The sequence below is a fragment of the Corella eumyota genome, chromosome 4 (genome assembly GCF_963082875.1).
Source record: "Corella eumyota chromosome 4, kaCorEumy4.1, whole genome shotgun sequence".
Lineage (NCBI taxonomy): Eukaryota > Metazoa > Chordata > Ascidiacea > Phlebobranchia > Corellidae > Corella > Corella eumyota.
This window is the reverse complement of record NC_137493.1, coordinates 2,267,728-2,291,245: the sequence shown is the minus strand read 5'-3', so window position 1 is coordinate 2,291,245 and position 23,518 is coordinate 2,267,728. Positions and strand designations below refer to the sequence as shown.

The window sequence follows — 23,518 nt, the reverse complement described above, 5'->3', positions numbered from 1 at the left end:
AATTGTAACTTGACCTGAGCAATTGATAAGCAACCCATTTTCAAAATTAAACACACAATATAAAAATGCAGCATTAGATGTATTAAAAACTACTTTTTTTACAAAGAAAAACAGAATTAACTAAGAATTAAAAAAATAAAAAAGAGTGTTCATCGTAATTTTTGTAGGAGCGAACGACTATTGCAGCAGTGTGACGTCATTGATCTAAAAATACCAAAATTAAACATGTTAGTAATGCTATTAAGGTAAAAAAAAAATATTTAAAAAGGCTAAAATAAAAAAAATATTTAAAAAGGCTATTTTTTTAGTAACTTTTCTAACCATATTTAAAATACCTTTTTGGGTATACAACAAAAATGGTAAAGGGACTTACCTCAATTTTTACCATAGGTTTTGGTGTTGGGCTTGAGCTTGATATCCACCATACCCGTATTGAGACTGGGCTTGGGCCTGATGTTGCATTCCGCCTTTTCCGTATTGGGACTGGGCTTGATACTGACTTTGTTTTCCGCTATTTCCGTATTGAGACTGGGCTTGGGCCTGATGTTGTTTTCCGCCTTTTCCGTATTGGGACTGGGCTTGATACTGACTTTGTTTTCCTCCTTTTCCGTATTGAGACTGGGCTTGGGCCTGGCTTTGTTTTCCTCCTTTTCCGTATTGAGACTGGGCTTGGGCCTGGGTTTGTTTTCCACCTTTTCCGTATTGGGACTGGGCTTGATACTGACTTTGTTTTCCTCCTTTTCCGTATTGAGACTGGGCTTGGGCCTGGCTTTGTTTTCCGCCTTTTCCGTATTGAGACTGGGCTTGGGCCTGACTTTGTTTTCCTCCCTTTCCGTATTGAGACTGGGCTTGGGCCTGACTTTGTTTTCCACCTTTTCCGTATTGGGACTGGGCTTGGGCTTGGTGTTGTTTTCCGTCTTTTTCGTATTGATACTGGGCTTGGGCCTGACTTTGTTTTCCTTCTTTTCCGTATTGAGACTGGGCTTGGTGTTGTTTTCCGCCTTTTCCGTATTGGGACTGGGCTTGGGCCTGACTTTGTTTTCCTCCTTTTCCGTATTGGGACTGGGCTTGGGCCTGGCTTTGTTTTCCTCCTTTTCCGTATTGAGACTGGGCTTGGGCCTGGCTTTGTTTTCCTCCTTTTCCGTATTGGGACTGGGCTTGGGCCTGATGTTGCTTTCCGCCTTTTCCGTATTGGGACTGGGCTTGATACTGACTTTGTTTTCCTCCTTTTCCGTATTGAGACTGGGCTTGGGCCTGACTTTGTTTTCCGCCTTTTCCGTATTGGGACTGGGCTTGGGCCTGGATTTGTTTTCCTCCTTTTCCGTATTGGGACTGGGCTTGATACTGACTTTGTTTTCCACCTTTTCCGTATTGGGACTGGGCTTGGGCCTGGCTTTGTTTTCCTCCTTTTCCGTATTGGGACTGGGCTTGGGCCTGGCTTTGTTTTCCTTTTTTTCCGTATTGGGACTGGGCTTGGGCCTGGCTTTGTTTTCCTCCTTTTCCGTATTGGGACTGAGCTTGGGCCTGGCTTTGTTTTCCGCCCTTTCCGTATTGGGACTGGGCTTGATACTGACTTTGTTTTTCTCCTTTTCCGTATTGGGACTGGGCTTGGGCCTGGCTTTGTTTTCCGCCCTTTCCGTATTGGGACTGGGCTTGATACTGACTTTGCTTTCCACCTTTTCCGTATTGGGACTGGGCTTGGGCCTGGCTTTGTTTTCCTCCTTTTCCGTATTGGGACTGGGCTTGGGCCTGGCTTTGTTTTCCGCCTTTTCCGTATTGAGACTGGGCTTGGGCCTGACTTTGTTTTCCGCTTTTTCCGTATTGAGACTGGGATTGTGCTTGTCCTTGATAACCATTCATACCAAATTGACTTTGACCTTGGCTTTGATAAGCACCATTTCCATATTGACCTTGTTTCTGAGCTTGTGCTTGATAACCATTCATGCCAAGCTGGGATTGTTTTTGAGCCTGGGCCTGCCACATACGCTTAAAAAAGTTGGACTGGTGTTGCATTTGAAACTGCATTCCCCCTCCGCCATGCCCGTGGCTGTATTGCATTTGTGCCTGATGTTGTGAACCACCCCCACCATGTTGACTCTGCATCTGTGCTTGGCTTTGAGATCCACCTCCACCGTGCTGACTCTGCATCTGCGATTGATGTTGTGAACCACCACCACCGTGCTGACTCTGCATCTGTGCTTGGCTTTGAGATCCACCCGCACCATGTTGGCTCTGCATTTGAGCTTGGCTTTGAGATCCGCCGCCACCATGCTGGCTTTGACTTTGCATTTGTACTTGGTGTGATCTACCGTGCCCATAACTACCCTGGCTCTGATATTGGGACTGATGTTGATATCCATGTCCCCCCCATCCGGATTGAACTTGTGACTGGGATTGATGTTGCCCTCCCCACCATTTTTTGTTTACTGGGTAGATAGGATAGGTGGAGGGCTCATTAGGGTGGATAGGATATGTAGAAGGTTCATCGGGGTAGCTTGGATACACAGATGATGGTTCGTCGGGAAAGCTTGGATAAGTTGCAGGCTTATGGGGGAAACTAGGATATACAGCGGGTTTATGGGGAAAATTAGGGTAAGTGGAGGGCTTATTGGGATATACAACTGGGTGAATGGGGTAAGTAGATGGGTGACCTGGGTAACCTAGTGGAAAGTTTGGATATACACTTGCCGAATGGGATCCTAAGTTATGGAATTGGCCCTGTCCCTGTGCTTGACCTTGGAATTGACCTTCGTGACCTTGAAATTGACCCTGGACTTGTGACTGACCTCCTTGTCCGTGGCCATGAGCTTGGCCCTGGATCTGACTTTGAACTTGTCCACCGTGACCTTGGGCTTGTCCTTGTTGTTGTACTTGACCTCCATGACCCTGGGCTTGTCCTTGTTGTTGAACTTGACCTCCGTGACCCTGAGCTTGTCCTTGTTGTTGGACTTGACCTCCGTGACCCTGAGCTTGTCCTTGTTGTTGTACTTGACCTCCGTGACCCTGGGCTTGTCCTTGTTGTTGGACTTGACCTCCGTGACCCTGAGCTTGTCCTTGTTGTTGGACTTGACCTCCGTGACCCTGAGCTTGTCCTTGTTGTTGTACTTGACCTCCGTGACCCTGGGCTTGTTCTTGTTGTTGGACTTGACCTCCGTGACCCTGAGCTTGTCCTTGTTGTTGGACTTGACCTTCGTGACCTTGGTCTTGTCCTTGTTGTTGGACTTGACTTCCGTGACCCTGAGCTTGTCCTTGTTGTTGGACTTGACCTCCGTGACCCTGAGCTTGTCCTTGTTGTTGTACTTGACCTCCGTGACCCTGGGCTTGTCCTTGTTGTTGGACTTGACCTCCGTGACCCTGAGCTTGTCCTTGTTGTTGGACTTGACCTCCGTGACCCTGGGCTTGTGCCTGTTGTTGGACTTGACCTCCGTGACCCTGAGCTTGTCCTTGTTGTTGTACTTGACCTCCGTGACCCTGGGCTTTTCCTTGTTTTTGGACTTGACCTCCGTGACCCTGGGCTTGTGCCTGTTGTTGGACTTGACCTCCGTGACCTTGACCCTGTGTTTGAACTTGGCCTTGTACTTGACCTTGAATACCATGATCATGGTGATATGGCACAGGTCTGTCAGGAACGGCAGACCATTTTTTCTCTTCAACTTAAAAGAAATACATAAAAAAAACTTAAAGAAATGTAAAGGTAAAAAATTAAAATATAAAAACAAAAAGTCATCAAAAAATTAAAAAATAATATTAAAAACTTACTTATATCTGCATTGTTGATATTCTTATCTTTAAAAAAAAAAAACACAAAAATGTTCAGCCAAATTTAAACAATAGGCGTATTTAATATACAACATATTTAAATAGCAACACTTTTTATAATTAAAAATAAAATTTAAAAAAGTATTAATCATATATTTTGTGTAAAAAAACGTATATTAACAACCTTAATTCAAGTTAGCTTTCGCAAAATTTTGAAAAAAAGTTTGTTTTTTACTATTTTAAGGTTAGAAGTATATAATTTGTTCTTTAAAATATTAGTTTAAAACTTACCAACAACCAGTGGAGCTGAGAATGTTGATGAAACAAAACAAACCACCAACAAAAATACTAATTTCGGCATTTTCTCTATTTTAAATATTCCCCTGATTAAGCAAAAAAATTAAATTTAAAGTTAAAATAAATATATACACGACTTTAATAGCATTACTATTTTTGTAACATTTTTTGGCGCGCATTTATTTGTTTATTTTTTAATATAATAAAAGCGTTAATTTTGTCAAGTAATTCAAGATAAATTAATTGATAAATTTTTTTGACCAAAATTTTTTTTAATGATAAAATATGCATTTCGTCGCTCTTTTAAGCATGTTGGAACAATAGGATATTATGACATCATAAGTGTGAAAATATTTCAAACAATAGTTCTTGGTCAATAATCGGACCATGTTAAATGAACAAGTTTTTTTATTTGCTCACCCTTGTTCAACATTTTCCGTAATCTTTCAAATTTTTAACGCCCCTTATTCCAATATTTTCAGATCTTTTAATTATTGTCACAAAAACTGGAATATGGCGACGTTAATTTCAATAAATCACGTTTTAATAAACAAACTTTAACTGGTAAATATTAAAAGCTTGTTGTGCAAATAACCAATATCACATTTAAAAATTTTAAACGTATTTTTAACTGTTTATTTTTAATAAAGAAATTATTGATGCGTTTTGTAATTTCTATTGCAATGGAAAAAAATTTAATAAAAAAAAAAGAATTTTAAATTTTAAGAATAATTAAAAAAGACATGAAGTTAGTTAAATTGTGTTTTCTCTTTTAATATATTGCCAGGTAGGTAGGTAGAAGTCTAATTTTAACTTTGAGTTACCAAAAAATAGCTTGGAAAATTCTCCCATCAAATAATTAGAAAAAAATCTATGTTTGCCCTTCTCCAATACAGTTAACAAAGTTTCATCCATCTTGAGTATTCAATATCAAGGTGGAACAAAGTTACGTAATTTTAGGATCACGTGATTTCAAAGTACAAAGATTAACATTTATTTCACCAACCCACGCATTTATAAGTAAAACAATGTTTTAAAATACCTATTCAGTTGGAATTTTAAAATAAAAGTTTAAATAGTTTTTACAAATGTTTTTTTTTTAAGAAACTTTAATTTATATTTTATTTTTTTATAGCAGCCTATTAGTTTGAGAATAAATACTTATTACCCTTTTTTGCTTTAATTAAATATTTTATCTTACAAGAATTAAAAAAGTGATTTTAAACAAAAATACATCTTTATTTATGTCAAGGCGGACAAGTTACTTAAAAAAACATTTCCTGTTTGATTGTTTAAAAACAAAAGCTTAACAATCGTCCGATTTAACATTTGTGGTTTGTGTTTAAACAAAGGGCGAACAATCCAATTTATCACCTGCCCAAATCCTAACGACATAAGCGCCCACTTTCCAAACAAAAAAACGTTACTTTACGAAAACGCTTAGTAGGCGTTCGATCTTGATATTTAGACATTAATATCACCAAACATAACTCGGTTTACTTTGCACGTGAAACATTTACGTTACAAGTTAATTGTTGACTGAATAAATAGCTTCATCACGTCTTCTAAATATCAAGAAGAAATGAAAACTGGCGTCGGTTAAAACTTATTTTATGACTTGACAAATAAACTTTTTTGGTAAGGATAACCTACTGACCTTAAGACGAATTGTATGACAAAAAATTCATTTTTTTTGCAAAATATTTGTCAAAATTTTACAACAATTTGATGACCATATAATTACAGTCATTATAATTCTATAAATGCCTACTTTTCATGGTAATTTTTAACCTTCCCATTTAAAATGCGTTATGTTAAATTATATAACTTAACTAAAATATCTGCTTTTAATATTGAGATCTTTTGTAATTTAACACGGAGTATTAATGCCAATATAAAATTCTTTTATAATCGAAAATTCATAACTTTACTACAAGAATAAAAAAAACACGAAACAAATTAAATTTAGGCCTCTTTAACGCCAACTTGCGACAAACAAAATTGTTTCTAAACGAGTAATTCGAAGTCAAAACATAATTCGGAAATACTTTCGAAAACAGAAATTTTCTAATCACAGTAAATTAAAATATGACTTGATTCCGACGATATACGTCACAATTACTTGTCATGACGTTATAAAAACAAAATTTGCAAAATAATAACACGCTGAAACGCGCGCAAACATAAAATTGTAAGCGTACGAAATTACGCACAAAGAAATCCAGGCACCAGGAATGTTAAGGTACCAAGTGACGTCACTTCCCATATGACGTCACAAATAAAAAAAATCAAGAAAAAAATGGAATGCATTCGAGCAAATGTGAATCAACATAAAAAGTGCAACGTCATTGTTCCAACCGCATGACGTCATGCCATCTTGACTCGCAAGAGAAGACCACGTGACTCGAGTGGAAACTGAAACAAAAGTGATCACGTGACCTTACGACAACGTGCTCTTAATAAGAAAAAGGCCAGAATGCTTTAAGCCAATAAACAATGCGACCAAACGGCCACATCACGTGACCCTAATACCCACGTGACCAAAATGGTCACGTTATGCCGATGATCACGTGCCAATATAATCACTCTAAAGTGACCCCCTTAAATAAGCTTATCCACGACAGCAACTCCAGCGTATGACCTCCCTGTGCTCATAGTGGTTGGTAACAAGGTCCAAACATCGGACCTCGGGTTGTAATACTCAACAGAGACCAGGTTACATGATCCATCATCTCCCCCAACCACGTATAATAAACCATTGATCGATGCCACTCCTGTTATGTAGATAAAATTAGTGCATTCCAAATAAAAATTTAAAACTCAGAATTTTTTATTTTTATGTTTTTGTATTTTTATAAAAAGGGGTGGGCTGTTGTGACGTGTTTGGGCGATCTTTATACGTAGGGCTTAAAGGCGATCGAACCACCAACCTTTCGACTCGTAGGATGTTACCTGTTAGCCCTACCACCAGACTTGGAACTTCTTTTATGTTATGTTATAACTCTCTTTACCTGAACCCCATGTAACATGGTATAAAACATTTATTGATTCTGAACCCGAAAATATTTAGCTGGTTAATGAGTTGTTGTGCTTTTACAACGTCATTAATTTAAAGTATTGATAAACTGACAACTTTTTCCCTAAAACAGTACAAGACTTTTAACCGAAATCTTCTATTTACCAGCGTTTCTTCGACACATATTCATGTCACTAATAGCCGACCATTTGTTCGTGGCAGGATTGTAAACTTCAGCACTTTTTTTCACAACTGGCCCGTCATGGCCACCAACCGCGTACAACAAACCATCCACAACCCCTACTCCTGTCACATTATTGTTACAAGTTTTATTATAATAAAAGTGTTTCTAAAATTATTTTTGATAAAAATTTGATTTTTTTAAATTTAATCCAAGCATGTGACGTCATGAAGGTTAATAATATATGAATTATGACATCACACCTGCTCCGCTTCGCCGCGTGCTCATCTCAGCCACGAAACTCCACTTTTTAACCACGGTGGAGTAACACTCAACAGAAACCAAACAATTTCTTGAAACACCATCATAACCTCCCACAGCATACAACAAACCTAAAACATTTTTCAAAAAATTGATTATAGTGACTATAAATGACAAGTGTCTTAAGTTGTCCATGATGTTAATTAGTCTTTAGAAAAAAAAAGAATTTAGAAAATTACATTAACTATAAAGTTGTTTAATTTGTGCTTTATTTTTACTGCACTTATAAAACATTATGTCTAAGACAAGAAATATCCTAGACCTACCTTATTACTTTTACAACTTTTTTTTTAGGAAAACCACTAAGAAAACATGACCCTATTTTTTGATTAAAATCATAACAAATCAATGCCATTTATCCATTTAAAAACTTTGAATTGTTTTGTTTAATATATTTACCTCCTAAAACAGCAACTCCGACACTGCTTCTCCTTGTGTTCATTGGAACAATCGCCCTCCATTCATTCACCTTTGGATCAAAAACTTCAGCAGTGTTTAAACCTAAAAAACAAATATATATAAAAAAAAATTTTCAAAAAATTCAAAATTTTTCATACCTGTACTCCCATCAAATCCCCCGACAGCGTACAACATATCATGAAGCACTGCTGCCCCTAGTGTCGACCTTCGGGCTTCCATCGAAGGCCCAGTAGTCCAACAATCAGTTAAAGCATCAAATTTGTCAACAGTTCGAACTCGTAGAGATCCGTTGAAACCACCAACAGCCCAAATGCTTCCCTGTAACAAAAACATTTGGTCAAGGTTTGTACTTTAAAACATATCCATTGTAAGTAAGTTATATTGTGATTCTATACCTGAAAATCATTTAATATGGTTTCAAAAAATTACATAGATAATTCAACACCTGCGGCATGTTTTAAACCAAATTTTGTTTCATTTTTTGTTTTTAATTAAAAAATATACTTATATCATGTTATATATATTAATAGTTTTATACAAAAAAAAAGATCAATAACCTTGGTATTGTGGGGTTGTTGAGTATTATTATGCCAATTATGTACAAGTAGATATTATTAACTGATTGATTTTTTAAACAATACAAATATATAATTTAAATAAATACTTGTACCAAAACTTAGTAACCAAATAATTAAACTAATCAGAAAAAGGACAAATCTTAAACTAACTTTTAGCCTGGGTGTTGCAATAAAAGTTTAAAACAGAAAAAACAAAACATAAACAAGAAAGAGTTCAATAATATATGCCTAACATAAAAAAATAATATAATATTAGCAAGATTATATTAACTTAAAATTTGTAAAAAAGAATTAAAATAATAGACCCACATTAAAATGTTTTAATTTCCTTGTAAATAATATAACACTGTAATAAAACATAAGATTTTAAATACCTGGAAAACAGCGACACCAGCCCTGCATCTTCGTGAAGTCATCTCCGAAACTTGCCTCCACCGATCTTCCTTAAAGTCATAACATTCAACCGATCGAATCGCTTTTGGTGCCTGCCCCCCAACCACATACATGGACTTTAAAAAAGGAAAAACATTTTAAACTAAGTAAACCAATAAATATAATTATATATAATCATAACAAGAAGATAAAAAATAATTATTTTATTAATCATTAAAATGTATTGAGAATAATATTATGAAACACAGACTGTCCAAATAAAATTAAATTGAAATTAGGCTTATTAATAATTAATAAAACTAATCCTTAATTAAATTTAAATTAAAAAATAGAGACAATCTTTAAAGATATTTAAAATAAGTAAAATATAACTTACAAAAAGCATTTTTTAAAATCTAAAAACAAAATAAACAAAACTAAACACCAACCTTTGGCATTCCTTTTGGAGTCCTAGGTCTGGTTCTGGTTATTTTCATCATGGCTCGATGTTCGGGACTTAACAGATGATATTTCATGGCTTCAATGAGAAAATCTTTGCACAAATCATTGTTTTTCACCAATATTTCTTGTTCAACTCTCTATTTAAAACATTAAAAATATGTATTTAATATTATATATATATATATTTTTTTAAATATTGAGTAAAATCAAAAACTAAAATAAAAGAGAATATATACAAATAAATAAATGTTTAACAATTTTTTTTGAAAATATTATAAAATAGCTTATTAAAAAGCAATTACAGTTGACAAAATAGGATTTTATATTATAGTAATTTTTGAAAACTTCAAAAGCAAATGTAAAAACTATTACACAAATAAGTGTATATTATACAAACCCTTTTTTTATTTTTAAAGTGTATATTTTTTAAAAGCTTATAAACAAGTAATTATAGTATTATAAAATTCAATTTATTTTATAAAATAATTAAAATGATATGGACCCACCCATAACCTTTGTACAATAATGTGATTAGAATTTTTAAGCTTATTAAATCATGAACTGAATCATAAATTTTTTAATTTATAAACTTTTGTTTAGTTAAAATCATGTACAAAATTGAAACAAAAATCAGGAATTGCATGATTTAAAGAAAAAAAAATTAAATTCTAAAAATAATTTAAAATAATTTATAATTAACACTAAAACAATGAAATTTAATATAAGCAAAAAGTCATTGAGTTAAGTCAATAAATTCTACAATTCCATAACAATTCGCACTCAACAATGAAAATCCTATTGTTTTAATCTAATTGTTCATTCAACAATGATTGAATTGTTCATCATAATTAACCTCTGTTTAAACAATGGACTTAAATATTTAACAACAATGCCCATTATAAATTATTTAAGCAACCAATTATTTTAAATCCTATTGCATAATATCAACAGAAATATAAGAACATTAAACCAGTATAATCTTATTATAATATTTATTATAAATATTTTTGGATTTAAAAAATCAGCCAGTTTAAAGCACAACTTTACTTAGTTAATAAAAAATTTACAATTTTAAAGCTTTTAAAAAACATTAAAACAGTTAAAATTATAACTTATGAATTATTAACCAAAAAACACAACAAAAATATTGCCCTTTTTATTACAGTAAACTGCAATATTTAAAATGTCAACAAAAAAACAATAACGCTAATATAACAGACACAAATAAAATATTTAAAATTTTTTATATGGTCAATTATACTTAAAAATAGTTGTTAGGTTTTAACATACCTCTACTAGATAATCACTTGGCATAAGTGGAAGTCGAACATATTCAAGCAATCTGGGCATATGTTGAGATCTTTGGTTTAAATCACTTCTTACCCACCCAACCACTGCTTCAAATACCTAAAATATATTTCAGAGTAAGAATTTTAATAGCTAACTCCAAAGATCAAGTTAAGTTTTACATGATATTAATTTTTACATAAAATATATTCTTTATTAACAAATGTAAAATAGTTAAACTGTAAAAATGTATTTAAAAGTATTGATTGTTAATTGAATACTTTTTATATATATATATACCAAAAATTGACACTTGTACGGTTATTTAGTTTTTGCACAAAATAAAGATTCCTACATCCAGTAGTGTTGTATACTGATAACGCTATTTGCATGCGAGTAAAAAGGTTTCGAGTTCAAGCCGCACTATTTCACCTTGAGCCCGGCGTTTACAGATTGCTTAATCACATCTTCAACATCATATTAAAACCTAAAACTTACCATTTCTTCTGAAGAAACAGATAGTTGATCCGAATTAATTAATTCACAAACTTGCTGGCATGACAAATTATGAAATTCCTCACCTCGAACTACATCAGAGAAATGTTGTTCTGCAAAAAAATATAAAAATTTCAATTATATATTTAATAACATTGTTTCTATATATAGTAACAACAAACTTAAAATAACAAAAAAATAAGTTTTATAGAATTTAAATTAGAAAATTGTTTAAAAAAGTATGTCTTTTATAACTGGGTTTATGAAAGACATAATAACACATTAGTAAGTAAACAATAGAAATACTTTTATTTAACTATTCAGCCTAACATATGGTATATAATTTACTATTTAGAGAAGCTCTAGTTAAATATTTAAATAAAATCGAAAATGGATTTTACGATGTGAAAAACAGAAATTTAATTATTAAAAATAAACAAAACTGAGGTCAAGAGTGCTAGAATAATAACATATGTTTATACAAAGTAAACAACTAACATATGCTTATAAATATTAAACATATTCGTAAACAAAAACATATTATTTTACTCAAAAATTATTAATGTTGTTATGCAATATGAGCACGTTATAATAATATATTATGTATGCAATAAAAAAAAGACATTATTATTGTTAACATTTCATTATGTTGTAAAATATAGAGTCATGATGTCAAAACACAATATAATAATATAAGCAAATTTTTATAGTAATGCAGATATACAAGCAATTTGGCATTTTTCGTAAAAAAATTATATTAAAAAATTATATAATAAGTAAAATTAAGAGATAAAATTAACCTTTTAAAAAAGACTAATTTTTCGAGGCACAAAACAAATTTAACCCAATAATATGACAGTATTTTGGGACAAATATTTAATAAATAGTAAAGTGCTAAAAACTAATTTCTTTAAATTAAAGGTTTTTAACTCACCTGTAAAAGATCTAGCGTGTGTGAACAAATCAGAGCAAGCGTGAATGTCGGCAAATTGTCGAATCCCCAAACAGTTTGATGGATGCAGTTGGGATTGTAAAAAACAACAACAAGATTCACGAACAAACGTTAACTGTGATGTCATAATACAAATTACTGTGATGTCATCATAATAAAGTTTATTGCCATACAGTTAACAAATTCATCAGCCTTATAATGTTATGTTGTTTTAAGTGAAGTACTGTTGAAGTATATAGTGATGTAATTTGTGTAATGAGGGGTTTTGCTATTAACAAAATAGCCTCTAGCACTATAACAATATTGATGTCAATTATTAAGTAGTGTATTACAATATATTGTATAAACATAACTGTACATGTATAGAGTTACTATTAAAAATTAGAATTTTGTAATATTATTACTAATTTTAACATTTATTTTTTCTTATGACCCTAAATTTTTTTTACGAAAAATAAAGATAAATTTAGTAAAAGTTACCTCTAGTAGACTCGCAGCTGGTAATAAACCTTGAACATTTTCCTCAGTAACTTCAATCTGTGCGGTATAAACATATTCAACTAACTGGATTAAAGCTCGACCATCTATTCCATTTAATTTCACCCTTTTTGCATCACTTTCACTCATTTTACCTCAAAACATGAAACCAATTTAACAGAAAATATTAAATAAGCAATATATATACAAAAAATTCTTTTATAGCTAGCATTTTGTTTATTACTTTCAACATAAATTTTATAACAGTTTTATACTTAACAAGAATAAACCAAAATTTGAAATAACCCAGCCTTAAAATAGGTTATTCATTGTTAAAATATTAAGAAACAAAACATTTCCACAAATATGTTTAAAACCCCTTAAGTAAAAATAAGACAAAGAATAAGTACCATTAAACATTGCCATAAAATAGGGAGAACCAGAAGCAAGAACAAGTTTATGAACGGGAACTTCAGTTTCTCCCGCTTCTAATATTACATCACATAAAACCTCAGACCTAAAAAAATTAAAATAAAAAAATAAATAAAAAAATATGCAAGCTAAGTCTTCTTTTTAAACAAATTTTATGACTGAAAGGTGGCACTTTTATACTAAGATAAAAAAGTAAAAAGAATTATAACAATTTGTTTAATTTAAGTAACACATATCAAAAACAACTCTTATTTACATTTAGTGGGCACTAAAATTCAACTATATGAAATTTATTAATTTAAAGAATAAAAATATAAAAACTTGAAATAAAAAAGTAACAAAAACATTATTTACTTTCTTAAAATATTCATTGCTCCAAAGCATTCTTTGGTGTGCAAATCATTTCGAAATTGTTGTGCGTTACTTTGCATTCTTCCACTCTCCGATGTGCCACCTGCCGCGACACATGCCGCAGCCGCTGTACTTTCGCTACAAGACTCCAACTCCGTTCCAAAGAAGTTCATCATTGTTTTGTTTGTGCAGTTGTGGGAAGAATTGAAATTTTTTGTAAAATTTAATGATTGTCAGGTTTTTAATTGTTAATAAAAGTTGTCCATAATTTTAGCCTGAAAATTAATGATTGACAATTTAAATAGAGCTGAGATTAAACTCATGTCAAACAAAACTTGACTGGTCAGCTGGTCAAGTATTAATAGACAGACTGACGGACGGTCGGTCGTCAGTGCCAGATAACGGCTAGACAGTCAGATCTGCAGATTGGGCCAGATTTAATAAAAAGTTTCCTGAGTTTATCTTTTATTTAAGCTAACAATATCTTACTTAATATTTTACACAATCACTTTAAATTAAACAACAATTCCTAGACGCATAAACAATGTATAGGTTTCCTTTATTAGAACGCCTGGCGAATTAACATTTGCTGTAGTTACAACCAATGACGTAACTCGTTGGTGCCGAAAATGACAATTATGACCGCAAAAGTTTTAAATTTATTTCAATTGTTTATCCTCGACGTAGATCGCCTTTGTGCCCAAAATTAACTTTTAAAAACCATGTATTTAGACAAATATACTTAATTAAAGCTAAAGTGTGAATAAATAAGTAAATAATATTAAAAAATTATGTTAAAAGAAATTATTTTAAACAAGCTGATAACATTTCTAAGGCTCAAAAAAATAACGTTAACAGGGCCTAAAGATTGGGTATTTAAAGAGTAATGGTGAGCAGGAAGTATGGGTTACGTGACTAGTTGTCATATGTATTCAGAAGACACAGCTAAAAAGGTGCCGTAATCGATTAAATAAAAGAATAATCTTTATGATGCAATCTGTTGCCTAGCCTGCCTTAGTCTTTCTTCAACAAGGTATGACTAAGGAATCCAAAACCTACTTAAAATCTTGATGTAAGCACTAATTTTTTAGTATCTCTTTTTATTTCCATTATAGAGCAAAAAACTTTCTAAAGAAATCCGATAAAGACAAAAAATCACATGTTTATACAGTTTGTATTTCTATTTCATTCCTACATACAAAGCAACAGGAATATTTGTAAAGTAAATTGAACATTTTTTTAAAACATTTTGATATTAAAATTGTCTAAAATAAATACCTTAATTAGCAACGTTATATTAATACAGAGGAATATAGATTAGAAATGACGTGAACAGCTAACAAGGATTCCCGCCATTTTCGCAAAAGTAAAAATGATACTAATCTCCATAAAATCTTGTAGCTACTGAAATTATTTTGAAAACACCGAAAAAAATATTCGCAACAAAACCAATTACAACCCAGGGTCGATAATTTGAAATCACATCTAGGATTAAAGTGAAGATAAAACGTAGCGTATACGATGCAGCAATACACAGATATTAATTTACACAAAAACGCGAATAGTTGCCTATACAAAACAAAAAGGGCGAAAAAAAGAAGACTTTTAAATACACAGCAGAGCAGGACAGGCAGCGTCGTCATGGCAACAGACCTCCCTGCTGCCACAAAGGACAGAGGCTTTTAACTTTTTTGTTTTCTTTCGTTTCTCCTTACATAACATATAAGATTCAAGTTATAAAAAGGGGTTTAAATTTAAAAATAAGATTTTCTTAGAGACAAAGTAGGACTTTAATAGCAGGGGTAGACTTAATATTAAATATAAATATGGTTTCCAGCAATCTTTTATCTTTAAAGATTGATGAAAATGACAACAGTGCGAGGCCCACTGATGTCGCGGTGTTCTCTCTAAAACAAAAAATATCAAAATTATGTTAATGCAATTCTACAAAAGTTAAAAAAAATAGAACTTTCAATCCAAGATTTTCGTGCCAATCAAGTTGGCCGACAATTTATCAAACAAATCTAATTTCTAATAGCCAAAGCCAACACCAGACTGGGTCAGGGTAACAAATGTTACTTTACGTTTAGGCCATAATGTTACTCTTCGACAACAAATATTAACTGGCTATTTTATGTAAGGTTTAAGACAAGAGACTTCTTTTACTGTAATATTAAGTGTAAAGCTGCCTATTTAAAATAAACTGTAAAAATTTTGTTCACCTTTTACTAAATTAAATCAGCAACATTCATGGGCATCTCTCGGATGTCAGTACTGTAAAATTTTTCAATATCTTTAAGAACTCTGTTATCATCTTCCGTGACAAAGTTTATCGCAACTCCCTTCCTACCAAATCGACCACCACGACCAATTCTGTTGAAAAAAACAAAACAAATGAACGTAATGCGACACTAGCTTTTTTACTATTATGTAAATGAGAATAGAATTCTTTGCTAATTTGCAATGAAAAGCTAGGCCTATCAATTTTGCTTAAATTATAATTGTAGGACTGCATCTTGAGAAAATGATGACCAGACATTAGGAAAGAGGTCGCATCACTTCTCACCCACAATGCAATGCTCTGTTTAATTTTGTTCCTTGTGACGAACCACCGAGTCAACGCTTCGAGTGTTTAGGTTTTAATTAAACACAACAAAACTACAGCAATGGTGCTTTTTGAAAGAACGAGTATTTAAAATAACCAAAAACATTTGGATTTTGACCATTAAAGTCAAGTCATTAATAAATACAAAAGTAAGACAGTTGATTTTAATCTACAAACCTGTGAATATAGTTTTCACGATTCGATGGTAAATCGTAATTGATGACAAGTGAGACTTGTTGCACGTCAATTCCACGAGCCAGAAGATCAGTTGTGATGAGGACACGAGATGATCCAGATCTAAACTCTCTCATAATCCTATCTCTGTCACTCTGATCCATCTCACCATGCTAAAAAAATTTGAAAAAAAATTTAATAAAAGATTAATCTACAGTAGTTTAACTACTCTAATGAACAGTGTTTGGCACATCAGTGTTTCCGACATAATTTCAACATAATATATTCTAAGTTTAATTAAAAAGCATCATTGTGCCAATTTTTTGGTATTAAAATTTATAAAACTAAAAACCCACCAGTCTTGAAACTGTAAAATCACGCGCAGTAAGCTCTTCATTAAGCCACTCAACTTTTCGTCGAGTATTAGCAAAAATAACAGCTTGAGTAATTGTCAAAGTTTCGTACAGATCACAGAGTGTGTCCAACTTCCATTCCTCCTTTTCAACCATGACATAAAACTGCTGGATACCTTCCAGAGTCAACTCCTCTTTCTTGACCAAAATTCGAACTGGATCAGGCATGAAACGACTTGTCACATCCAGCACATCAGCTGGCATTGTAGCCGATAGAAGAACAACTTGTATACTAGACGGCATTCGTCTGTTTAAAAATAAAACTTTACTATATACAAATCTTTAATAATTTTGTCCGGTAGTGTGGTTAAGCAGTCATGGCAGCGGACTACGAAGCGAAAGGTTTTGGGTTTGAGCCCACCCTTGCCACACTATTCGCCCTTGAGCCCGGCGTTCACAAATAGCTCAAATACGTCATAACAGCACACCCTTCCCAATAAAAATATAAAAACTATCACTTTAAGGTGATAAAAAAAAATCTTTTGTAATTTGATTTTATTGGATGACCTATGTTATAAAGTTTAAAATAAATTTTATGATCTACTAAAATTTACCGACTAAAAAATCCTTTTAGAAATGTTATTTAGTTTTGTTGCGATATTAAAATACAACTAATAATAACATTAAAGTTTACCTGAAAATGTCATAAATTTGATCCTTGAAACCTCTGGATAACATTTCATCTGCTTCATCAAGGACAAACATCTTTACATGAGAAGGATCTAAACAAAATTGTTGTAAAATATATTTAATTTGTTGACTAGATATATACCATATATAGCTTAATTAAAATCTTAAAAAAATCGTTAATTATCTCTAAGCAATATTTATAACTATTGATACAAAAAACTATCAGACCTAACACTAAATATATTAACCTTTAAAGTAACAATAAATAAATATATAGATGTATTATACAAAAAAATAGTTAATACTAGTATTAACTAAACCAAACATGTTGAAATGTAACAAAGAACTACACTTTATTATACACCAGTAAAATTATAGTTTAATGTTTCTATAATGACAGTCATTAGTTGGCACATCAGTATTTCCGACAGAATTTCAACATTATAAATTCTAAGTTTAATTAAATTGCCATCATTTGTGCCATTTTTAAATTAAAAATGATAAGTTTTGATCTAAAAGTTATAATAAAAACTTCAATAAAAAGGTCATATTAATAAGGCCAATAAAACAATTAATAAACACTTGAGCATATAATCTACTAAAAAAAATAAAGTTACCTAAGCTATTTCTGTTTATCATGTCAAAGACTCGACCAGGTGTTCCTACAACAATGTGAGGTGGCTTGTTCTCCAAAACTTGAATCTCAGTTTTTACACTTGTTCCTCCAATACAGGCGTGACAATTTACTTTCTCATAGTCACCCAAAGCGACAACTACTTTTCTAATCTGTGAAGAAATAAAACTTAGTTTTGAAAATTTGTTTTAAAGGATGTAGAATAATGAAATGGTGTTCAAAACTACTGATATGGATGTAACCATCTTGTTATTGTTTAATACACATCAGTTTCTCGAATAATCTACATTTCAACTTCAGAGTTGGATTTTTGAACATCATTTGTGTATATGTGAAATTTTAAAGCATATTCAAGCACCAAAAGTACATGTGTTTATTTTATAAAGATTAAAGAATTACCTGGTTCGCTAACTCTCTGGTTGGAGCAATAACAAGAGCTTGGGTTCGATTTTGAGTTATATCAATATTCTGAAGAATAGAAATTGCAAATGTTGCAGTTTTACCAGTACCAGATTGGGCCTGGGCAATGACATCTTTTCCTGTAAAAAATATATATATGTTAACTTTGAATTGGATTAATCCAAGCACAAACTTAATTTTACAAATTGTAATTGTAGGACTGCATCTTGAGAAAATGATGACCAGACATTAGGAAAGAGGTCGCATCACTTCTCACCCACAATGCAATGCTCTGTTTAGTTTTGTTCCTTGTGACGAACCACCGAGTCAACGCTTCCGAGTGTTTAGGTTTTAATTAAACACAACAAAACTACAGCAATGGTGCTTTTTGAAGGAACGTTGAAATATTAAAAAAATAAAGAGTTTAAATTTACCATAGATGCAAGGCATAATAGCTCTTTGTTGGATGGCAGAAGGTTTTTCAAAACCATAAGCATAAATTCCCCTGAGAAGAGTTTCTTTAAGATCCATGCTATCAAATGAATCTACTACAACATGGTAGTTGGTCTAAATAAAATAATTCATGTTACACATATACCTACTTAAACTTAATGCTAAGGTTTGATTAAAAAGATAGTTGTTGTTTTTAAGTTAAGCACATCAGGAATAATAGAAAATCTACAATTTAACTTCAGAGTTGGATTGTTGTAACATCATTTGTGCTTAACTTACAAAAAAAACCACCAATTTTTTATTTTGTCACTACCAAATATAGCTACATATTAAAGAAATTAAATCGCTTTAAAAACTTCCAATAGCAGTAACATTGTAAAAAAATTTAAACACAAAAAACATGACATATATATATTTTTTAGATTTGAAGGACCTTATACTTAACCAACCAAGACCAGAAAACTTCAATTTATGTTAAAAATACAAAAACCAACATCTATTTTTACCTCAATGAGACCTTCGGGGTCCATTCCAGCTGGTCCATCATATTCTGGTTTCCCGTTTGACTTTTCAAACTCTTCATCAGTTTTTTCATAACCGGCTCCACCGGGTCGACTGTATTCAGTTCTAGAAAATGTTTTAAATCAATAATCTGCACTTAGAGAAACATCACACCTTTAAGTCTTCCAAGCCACAAAAACCATAAAACAAGATTACAAAGTAAACAATTTAAAATAATTTGATTGTTAGTATAACCAAATCACAATTATTATTGTAGGACTGCATCTTGAGAAAATGATGACCAGACATTAGGAAAGAGGTCGCATCACTTCTCACCCACAATGCAATGCTCTGTTTAGTTTTGTTCCTTGTGACGAACCACCGAGTCAAAGCTTCGAGTGTTTAGGTTTTAATTAAACACAACAAAACTACAGCAATGGTGCTTTTTGAAGGAACGATAACTAACTATATTATTATCTTTTAACAGTTTAAAAGAATGAATAAAACTAAACCCATATAAAAATAAACAACATGTATATATAAACCTATAAGAGATTCTAGCAATAATATTAAAATCCCTAACTCAGTTTAAAAGAATGAATAAAACTAAACCCATATAAAAATAAACAACATGTATATATAAACCTATAAGAGATTCTAGCAATAATATTAAAATCCCTAACTCAAGACTTTTACAATTACGACCAAATGAGAAAAACACGTTTTTTAACACCTGGCAACTACAACACGTTAAAAATATGCAACATTATCGTTAACCAACAAATTATACACAAAACAGTTACTTTACAAAACTTTATTAAAGTAAAATTTACTTAAATCATTAGTTTAATTCATAAAAACATCAAAAGAATTCACTTACCTATCGTATTGAGACATCTTTTCTTGTAAAAGACCGAAACTTTGTTACGCCAAGTTGTCACGCTTACTGCGGATGAATACCAAAATCAAGTTTTACACAATTCTATAAAAACCTTACAAAAAACGCTTGTAATCTGCTACTAAAATAAAAGATTAATTGACAAAAATTTTAGTTAATTACCAAAATGAAATCATAATTACATTTATGTTACGTAAACAAAGAGCGGGAAATATCGGCGGAAAGACACTAAAATAGTCGGAAACCCGTAGTGAAATTACGCAATAATGAAATCCCACATGCTTACACAGACATCATATAAGCGTTTATTTTAATCGTTGATTGCGAAATCACGATGACTAATGCACAAAAACAAATATAAAGTAATTAATTTATCACAACTTTCTAGTAAATATAATTAATAAAATATATTTGTCTTATAAAAATATATATAACCAAGCAACGCTTGTAATTATCCTAATAAAATACCAGTTTAAAAGGTTAACCTAACGAAATATTCTAATTAAAAACATTTTAACACGGTTTCAAGTTACAATGCATATACCTAAATGCATAAAAATTCATTATTTAGAACATGATTGTACTTAACGACCTAATTTACGATCAAAAATAAAAATATTAGCTACTAACAACCATAAATATTTCGCCAGAAGATGTCACAAGATGCGCGTTAAATCTATTACAGTTTTCAGTCTAATTAAACACGATCACAGTCTCATCTATATATATATAAATAATAATTGCACCTAATCTAATATACTTGCAATAAGCTATAACCCAGAAAGAACTTAACTTTATGTGAGATAGATACGTTCTCAAACCGCCGGGAAATATCATTTCCTCTCTAAGCGTAAACTGACGTTAATCTTACATAGTCTTTCTTGTGGTTAGACAATAAACACACGTTAATATTGACCTGAAAATTAAACAACCACGTACTCGGAATTTCCCAGTTTGTTTAAATGTCTGTTATGCAACCGCAAATGCCACAAACTTCTGTGAAGAAACTTAACCTTAATTAAATACCGAAAGTTGTTTCTTATTTTAATCCCAAAAACATGAAGTAAAAATAAGACAAAAACCAAATAAAATCGTAGTCTAACTTTATGTTAAAGTTTGTTCAGTTAAACCACACTAAATAGCTTACAAAAGTAAAGTGAATCTAGAAAATATACGTGTAAACAATTCACAGTATATATTTATTTAAACAATTTTCCAAGTCAACCAATTTAAATGCACAACAACATTGCATTTATATAGTTACCGTTTCTAAAGATTGTTTATGTATAAAAATATTTAAACGGATAATATATATTCATCACAAAATAAAATATAGACTGGCGTTTAATATAATAAGCACCATTAAATAGGATATCAAACTGTTGACAATTATATAGGCCTAAAAAGTAATTGGACGGACCTTATTAAAGTTATTTGGCATCAGTTTATACATAACTCTTGAAGCTCGAAGTGACGTTATAAAGGGAGGGGTTATAAACAAGATATTTTATAAAGAAAATTCGTGACCGCAACCGAGGGCGGAGTTCGTTCTCATTTTACACCATTAATGAACTCAAATAAACTTGTTTACGTAAAGTCAAATTATTTAAGTATAACTTATATAACCAAATACTTTAAAAATCCCATTGCCATTAAAAAATAGAAGAAATATCTTTTCTTATTCTCTGAAAAAGAAAATTTACAAAATGACACAAATTTTTGATTTTGAACGCCTTGGGGTCGATTTGGTTTCATTATTTGACCTTAAACTTGTCCTTGACTTTCCCTGAATGTGTGACCTCTCTCGACCCAGTCCATTCGTGCTACTGCCCTCTACCGGATCAACGGTGGACAGTTTTTGAACTTTTTCAGTAAGGTCGCGAACTTTTATCTCAAATTCATCAATATCTTTTTGTTTCTGAAGTAATTGTTCGTTTTTGTCGTCATTCGAAGCAACTAATTGTTTGTATTGTAGGTTCAGGTTATCTAGATTATTTTTCGCCGAGTCTACTTGTTGTTGAAGCTGCAACTTTTGACTTTCTAAGTTTAAGTTTTCCGATGACTTCGTCTGAAGCTCGGTTTGAAGATTTTCCATTTCCTTTCTTGAAACTTGAAGTTGTTCGTCAATCTCCATCAGCCTTGCTTTTAAAACCTGGTTTTCCTTGAATACCTGAAAAGTTAAACACATAACAAACTGTATAGAATACAACTTTTTGTACTAATGGGAGCCTAGGTTTTTCACAATCCAGTGTTTACTTATTAGACCCCTTACAAAGGCAAGTGAAGATTGCGTGCATGTTTTTTAAGTGTCTATACGTTTTACCTACTATTTTTATATACCAAAATCAACTACTTTTAACTAGTTTTACCTTTTCTCTTTCCTGAGGGTTAATTTCCTTGGTTTCTGGTTCAACTTGTTTAACCAATTCCTAAAACAAAATTAATCACAATAAACAAAGTTTCAACACTTTTACCCTTCTTTGGGTTACTATGCCCTGCCCCTGTCTATTTATAAGTAAGTCTGCTATGCCTCAACAACGTATATATGAGGGTTGTGCTTCAGTTAACTTTATAAACATCGAGAAAAAATACTTTTTCAATTTTCCAACCTTTTTTTAGTTAACAGAAAATATCAATATTAAATTGGGCTATAATGCTCGACTTAACGTGCTTTTCAACAAAATTAAAAAAAAAATTGTTTATAATATTATAAATCTTTAAAATAACGCAAGAAATTTTGAATAAAATATTTACCAAACTTTGTAAACTTGGTGCCGTGATTTCGATGACATTTTCAACTTGTTTAAAATTCAATTTTTCAGGCGTAGTAGACCGTGAAGCTGTAAAAATATAAAATATTCAGTACCTATTAACATAAAGTTATAAAAATCGTATACAGACACAGAACTGCTCTGTGTTAAATTAAACCAAATAAACGATCCAAATTTCTAGATAAATTCAAACTACTTTTTAAGGAAATAAATTAGTTAAAAAAAAAAAAAAATTTATTTGAAACCTTTTTCTGATTCCCTGTCAGATAGATTCTGATCTTCTTCCGTTTCAATTACACAAACCGACTCACATCTTTCCTCCGAAAGTAGTGCTTCTCCAGGCTCCTGATCCGAAAGATCCGGGAGCTTCGTCTCCTCCTTAATATCATGGAGACCATCTTCGGATCCGAAATGCTCCAGGAGCAATGACTCTGCACTTTTGCTAAGATCATTTTCCTCTTCTTCTTCGGAGGAAGAGCTTTTTTGATCCGCATCCTTCTTGGAGAGGACTTCTGCAATTTGAACTTTTTCTCTTCCCTTCACCTCTCTCACGCCGTCTGGCGGACTCCCTTTAAACAAAAATGGTGAATCTTCGGACTCCATTATTTACTAATTATCAATGACGTCATTTAAATTTATA

General features: G+C 32.0%; 2 protein-coding genes across 2 annotated transcripts; both read right to left on the bottom strand.

Annotated features, from left to right (window-relative positions):
• Window positions 1–5,949: 5,949 nt before the first annotated feature.
• LOC145751522 (kelch-like protein 3) lies at window positions 5,950–13,669 on the bottom strand. The gene is made up of 13 exons (XM_082567696.1): window positions 13,404–13,669; window positions 13,028–13,134; window positions 12,621–12,772; window positions 12,123–12,255; window positions 11,192–11,301; window positions 10,697–10,813; window positions 9,394–9,543; window positions 8,947–9,081; window positions 8,132–8,312; window positions 7,974–8,075; window positions 7,517–7,645; window positions 7,238–7,378; window positions 5,950–6,830 (listed from the first exon to the last, which is right to left on the bottom strand). Exons 1-13 carry the CDS (start codon window positions 13,574–13,576, stop codon window positions 6,658–6,660), a joined length of 1,803 nt encoding a protein of 600 aa, XP_082423822.1. The 5' UTR covers window positions 13,577–13,669; the 3' UTR covers window positions 5,950–6,657.
• Window positions 13,670–14,555: 886 nt separating this feature from the next.
• Window positions 14,556–23,518, bottom strand: LOC145749373 (eukaryotic initiation factor 4A-I-like). The gene is made up of 12 exons (XM_082565121.1): window positions 23,124–23,518; window positions 22,862–22,947; window positions 22,477–22,536; window positions 21,993–22,277; window positions 18,690–18,822; window positions 18,256–18,395; window positions 17,840–18,008; window positions 17,227–17,314; window positions 16,536–16,839; window positions 16,183–16,352; window positions 15,623–15,773; window positions 14,556–15,307 (listed from the first exon to the last, which is right to left on the bottom strand). Exons 1-11 carry the CDS (start codon window positions 23,479–23,481, stop codon window positions 15,629–15,631), a joined length of 1,938 nt encoding a protein of 645 aa, XP_082421247.1. The 5' UTR covers window positions 23,482–23,518; the 3' UTR covers window positions 14,556–15,307; window positions 15,623–15,628.

Coding starts and splice junctions, on each gene's coding strand:
- LOC145751522 (XM_082567696.1), bottom strand. CDS start 13,576: ATGATGAACTTCTTTGGAACGGAGTTGGAGTCTTGTAGCGAAAGTACA. Junction 8,313..8,946: donor CTGGTGTCGCTGTTTTCCAG/GTATTTAAAATC, acceptor TTTTTGTTACAG/GGAAGCATTTGGGCTGTTGG. Junction 7,379..7,516: donor CACGCGGCGAAGCGGAGCAG/GTGTGATGTCAT, acceptor ATAATGTGACAG/GAGTAGGGGTTGTGGATGGT.
- LOC145749373 (XM_082565121.1), bottom strand. CDS start 23,481: ATGGAGTCCGAAGATTCACCATTTTTGTTTAAAGGGAGTCCGCCAGAC. Junction 16,840..17,226: donor CAAATTTATGACATTTTCAG/GTAAACTTTAAT, acceptor ATTTTTAAACAG/ACGAATGCCGTCTAGTATAC. Junction 16,353..16,535: donor ATTTTACAGTTTCAAGACTG/GTGGGTTTTTAG, acceptor AAATTTTTTTAG/CATGGTGAGATGGATCAGAG.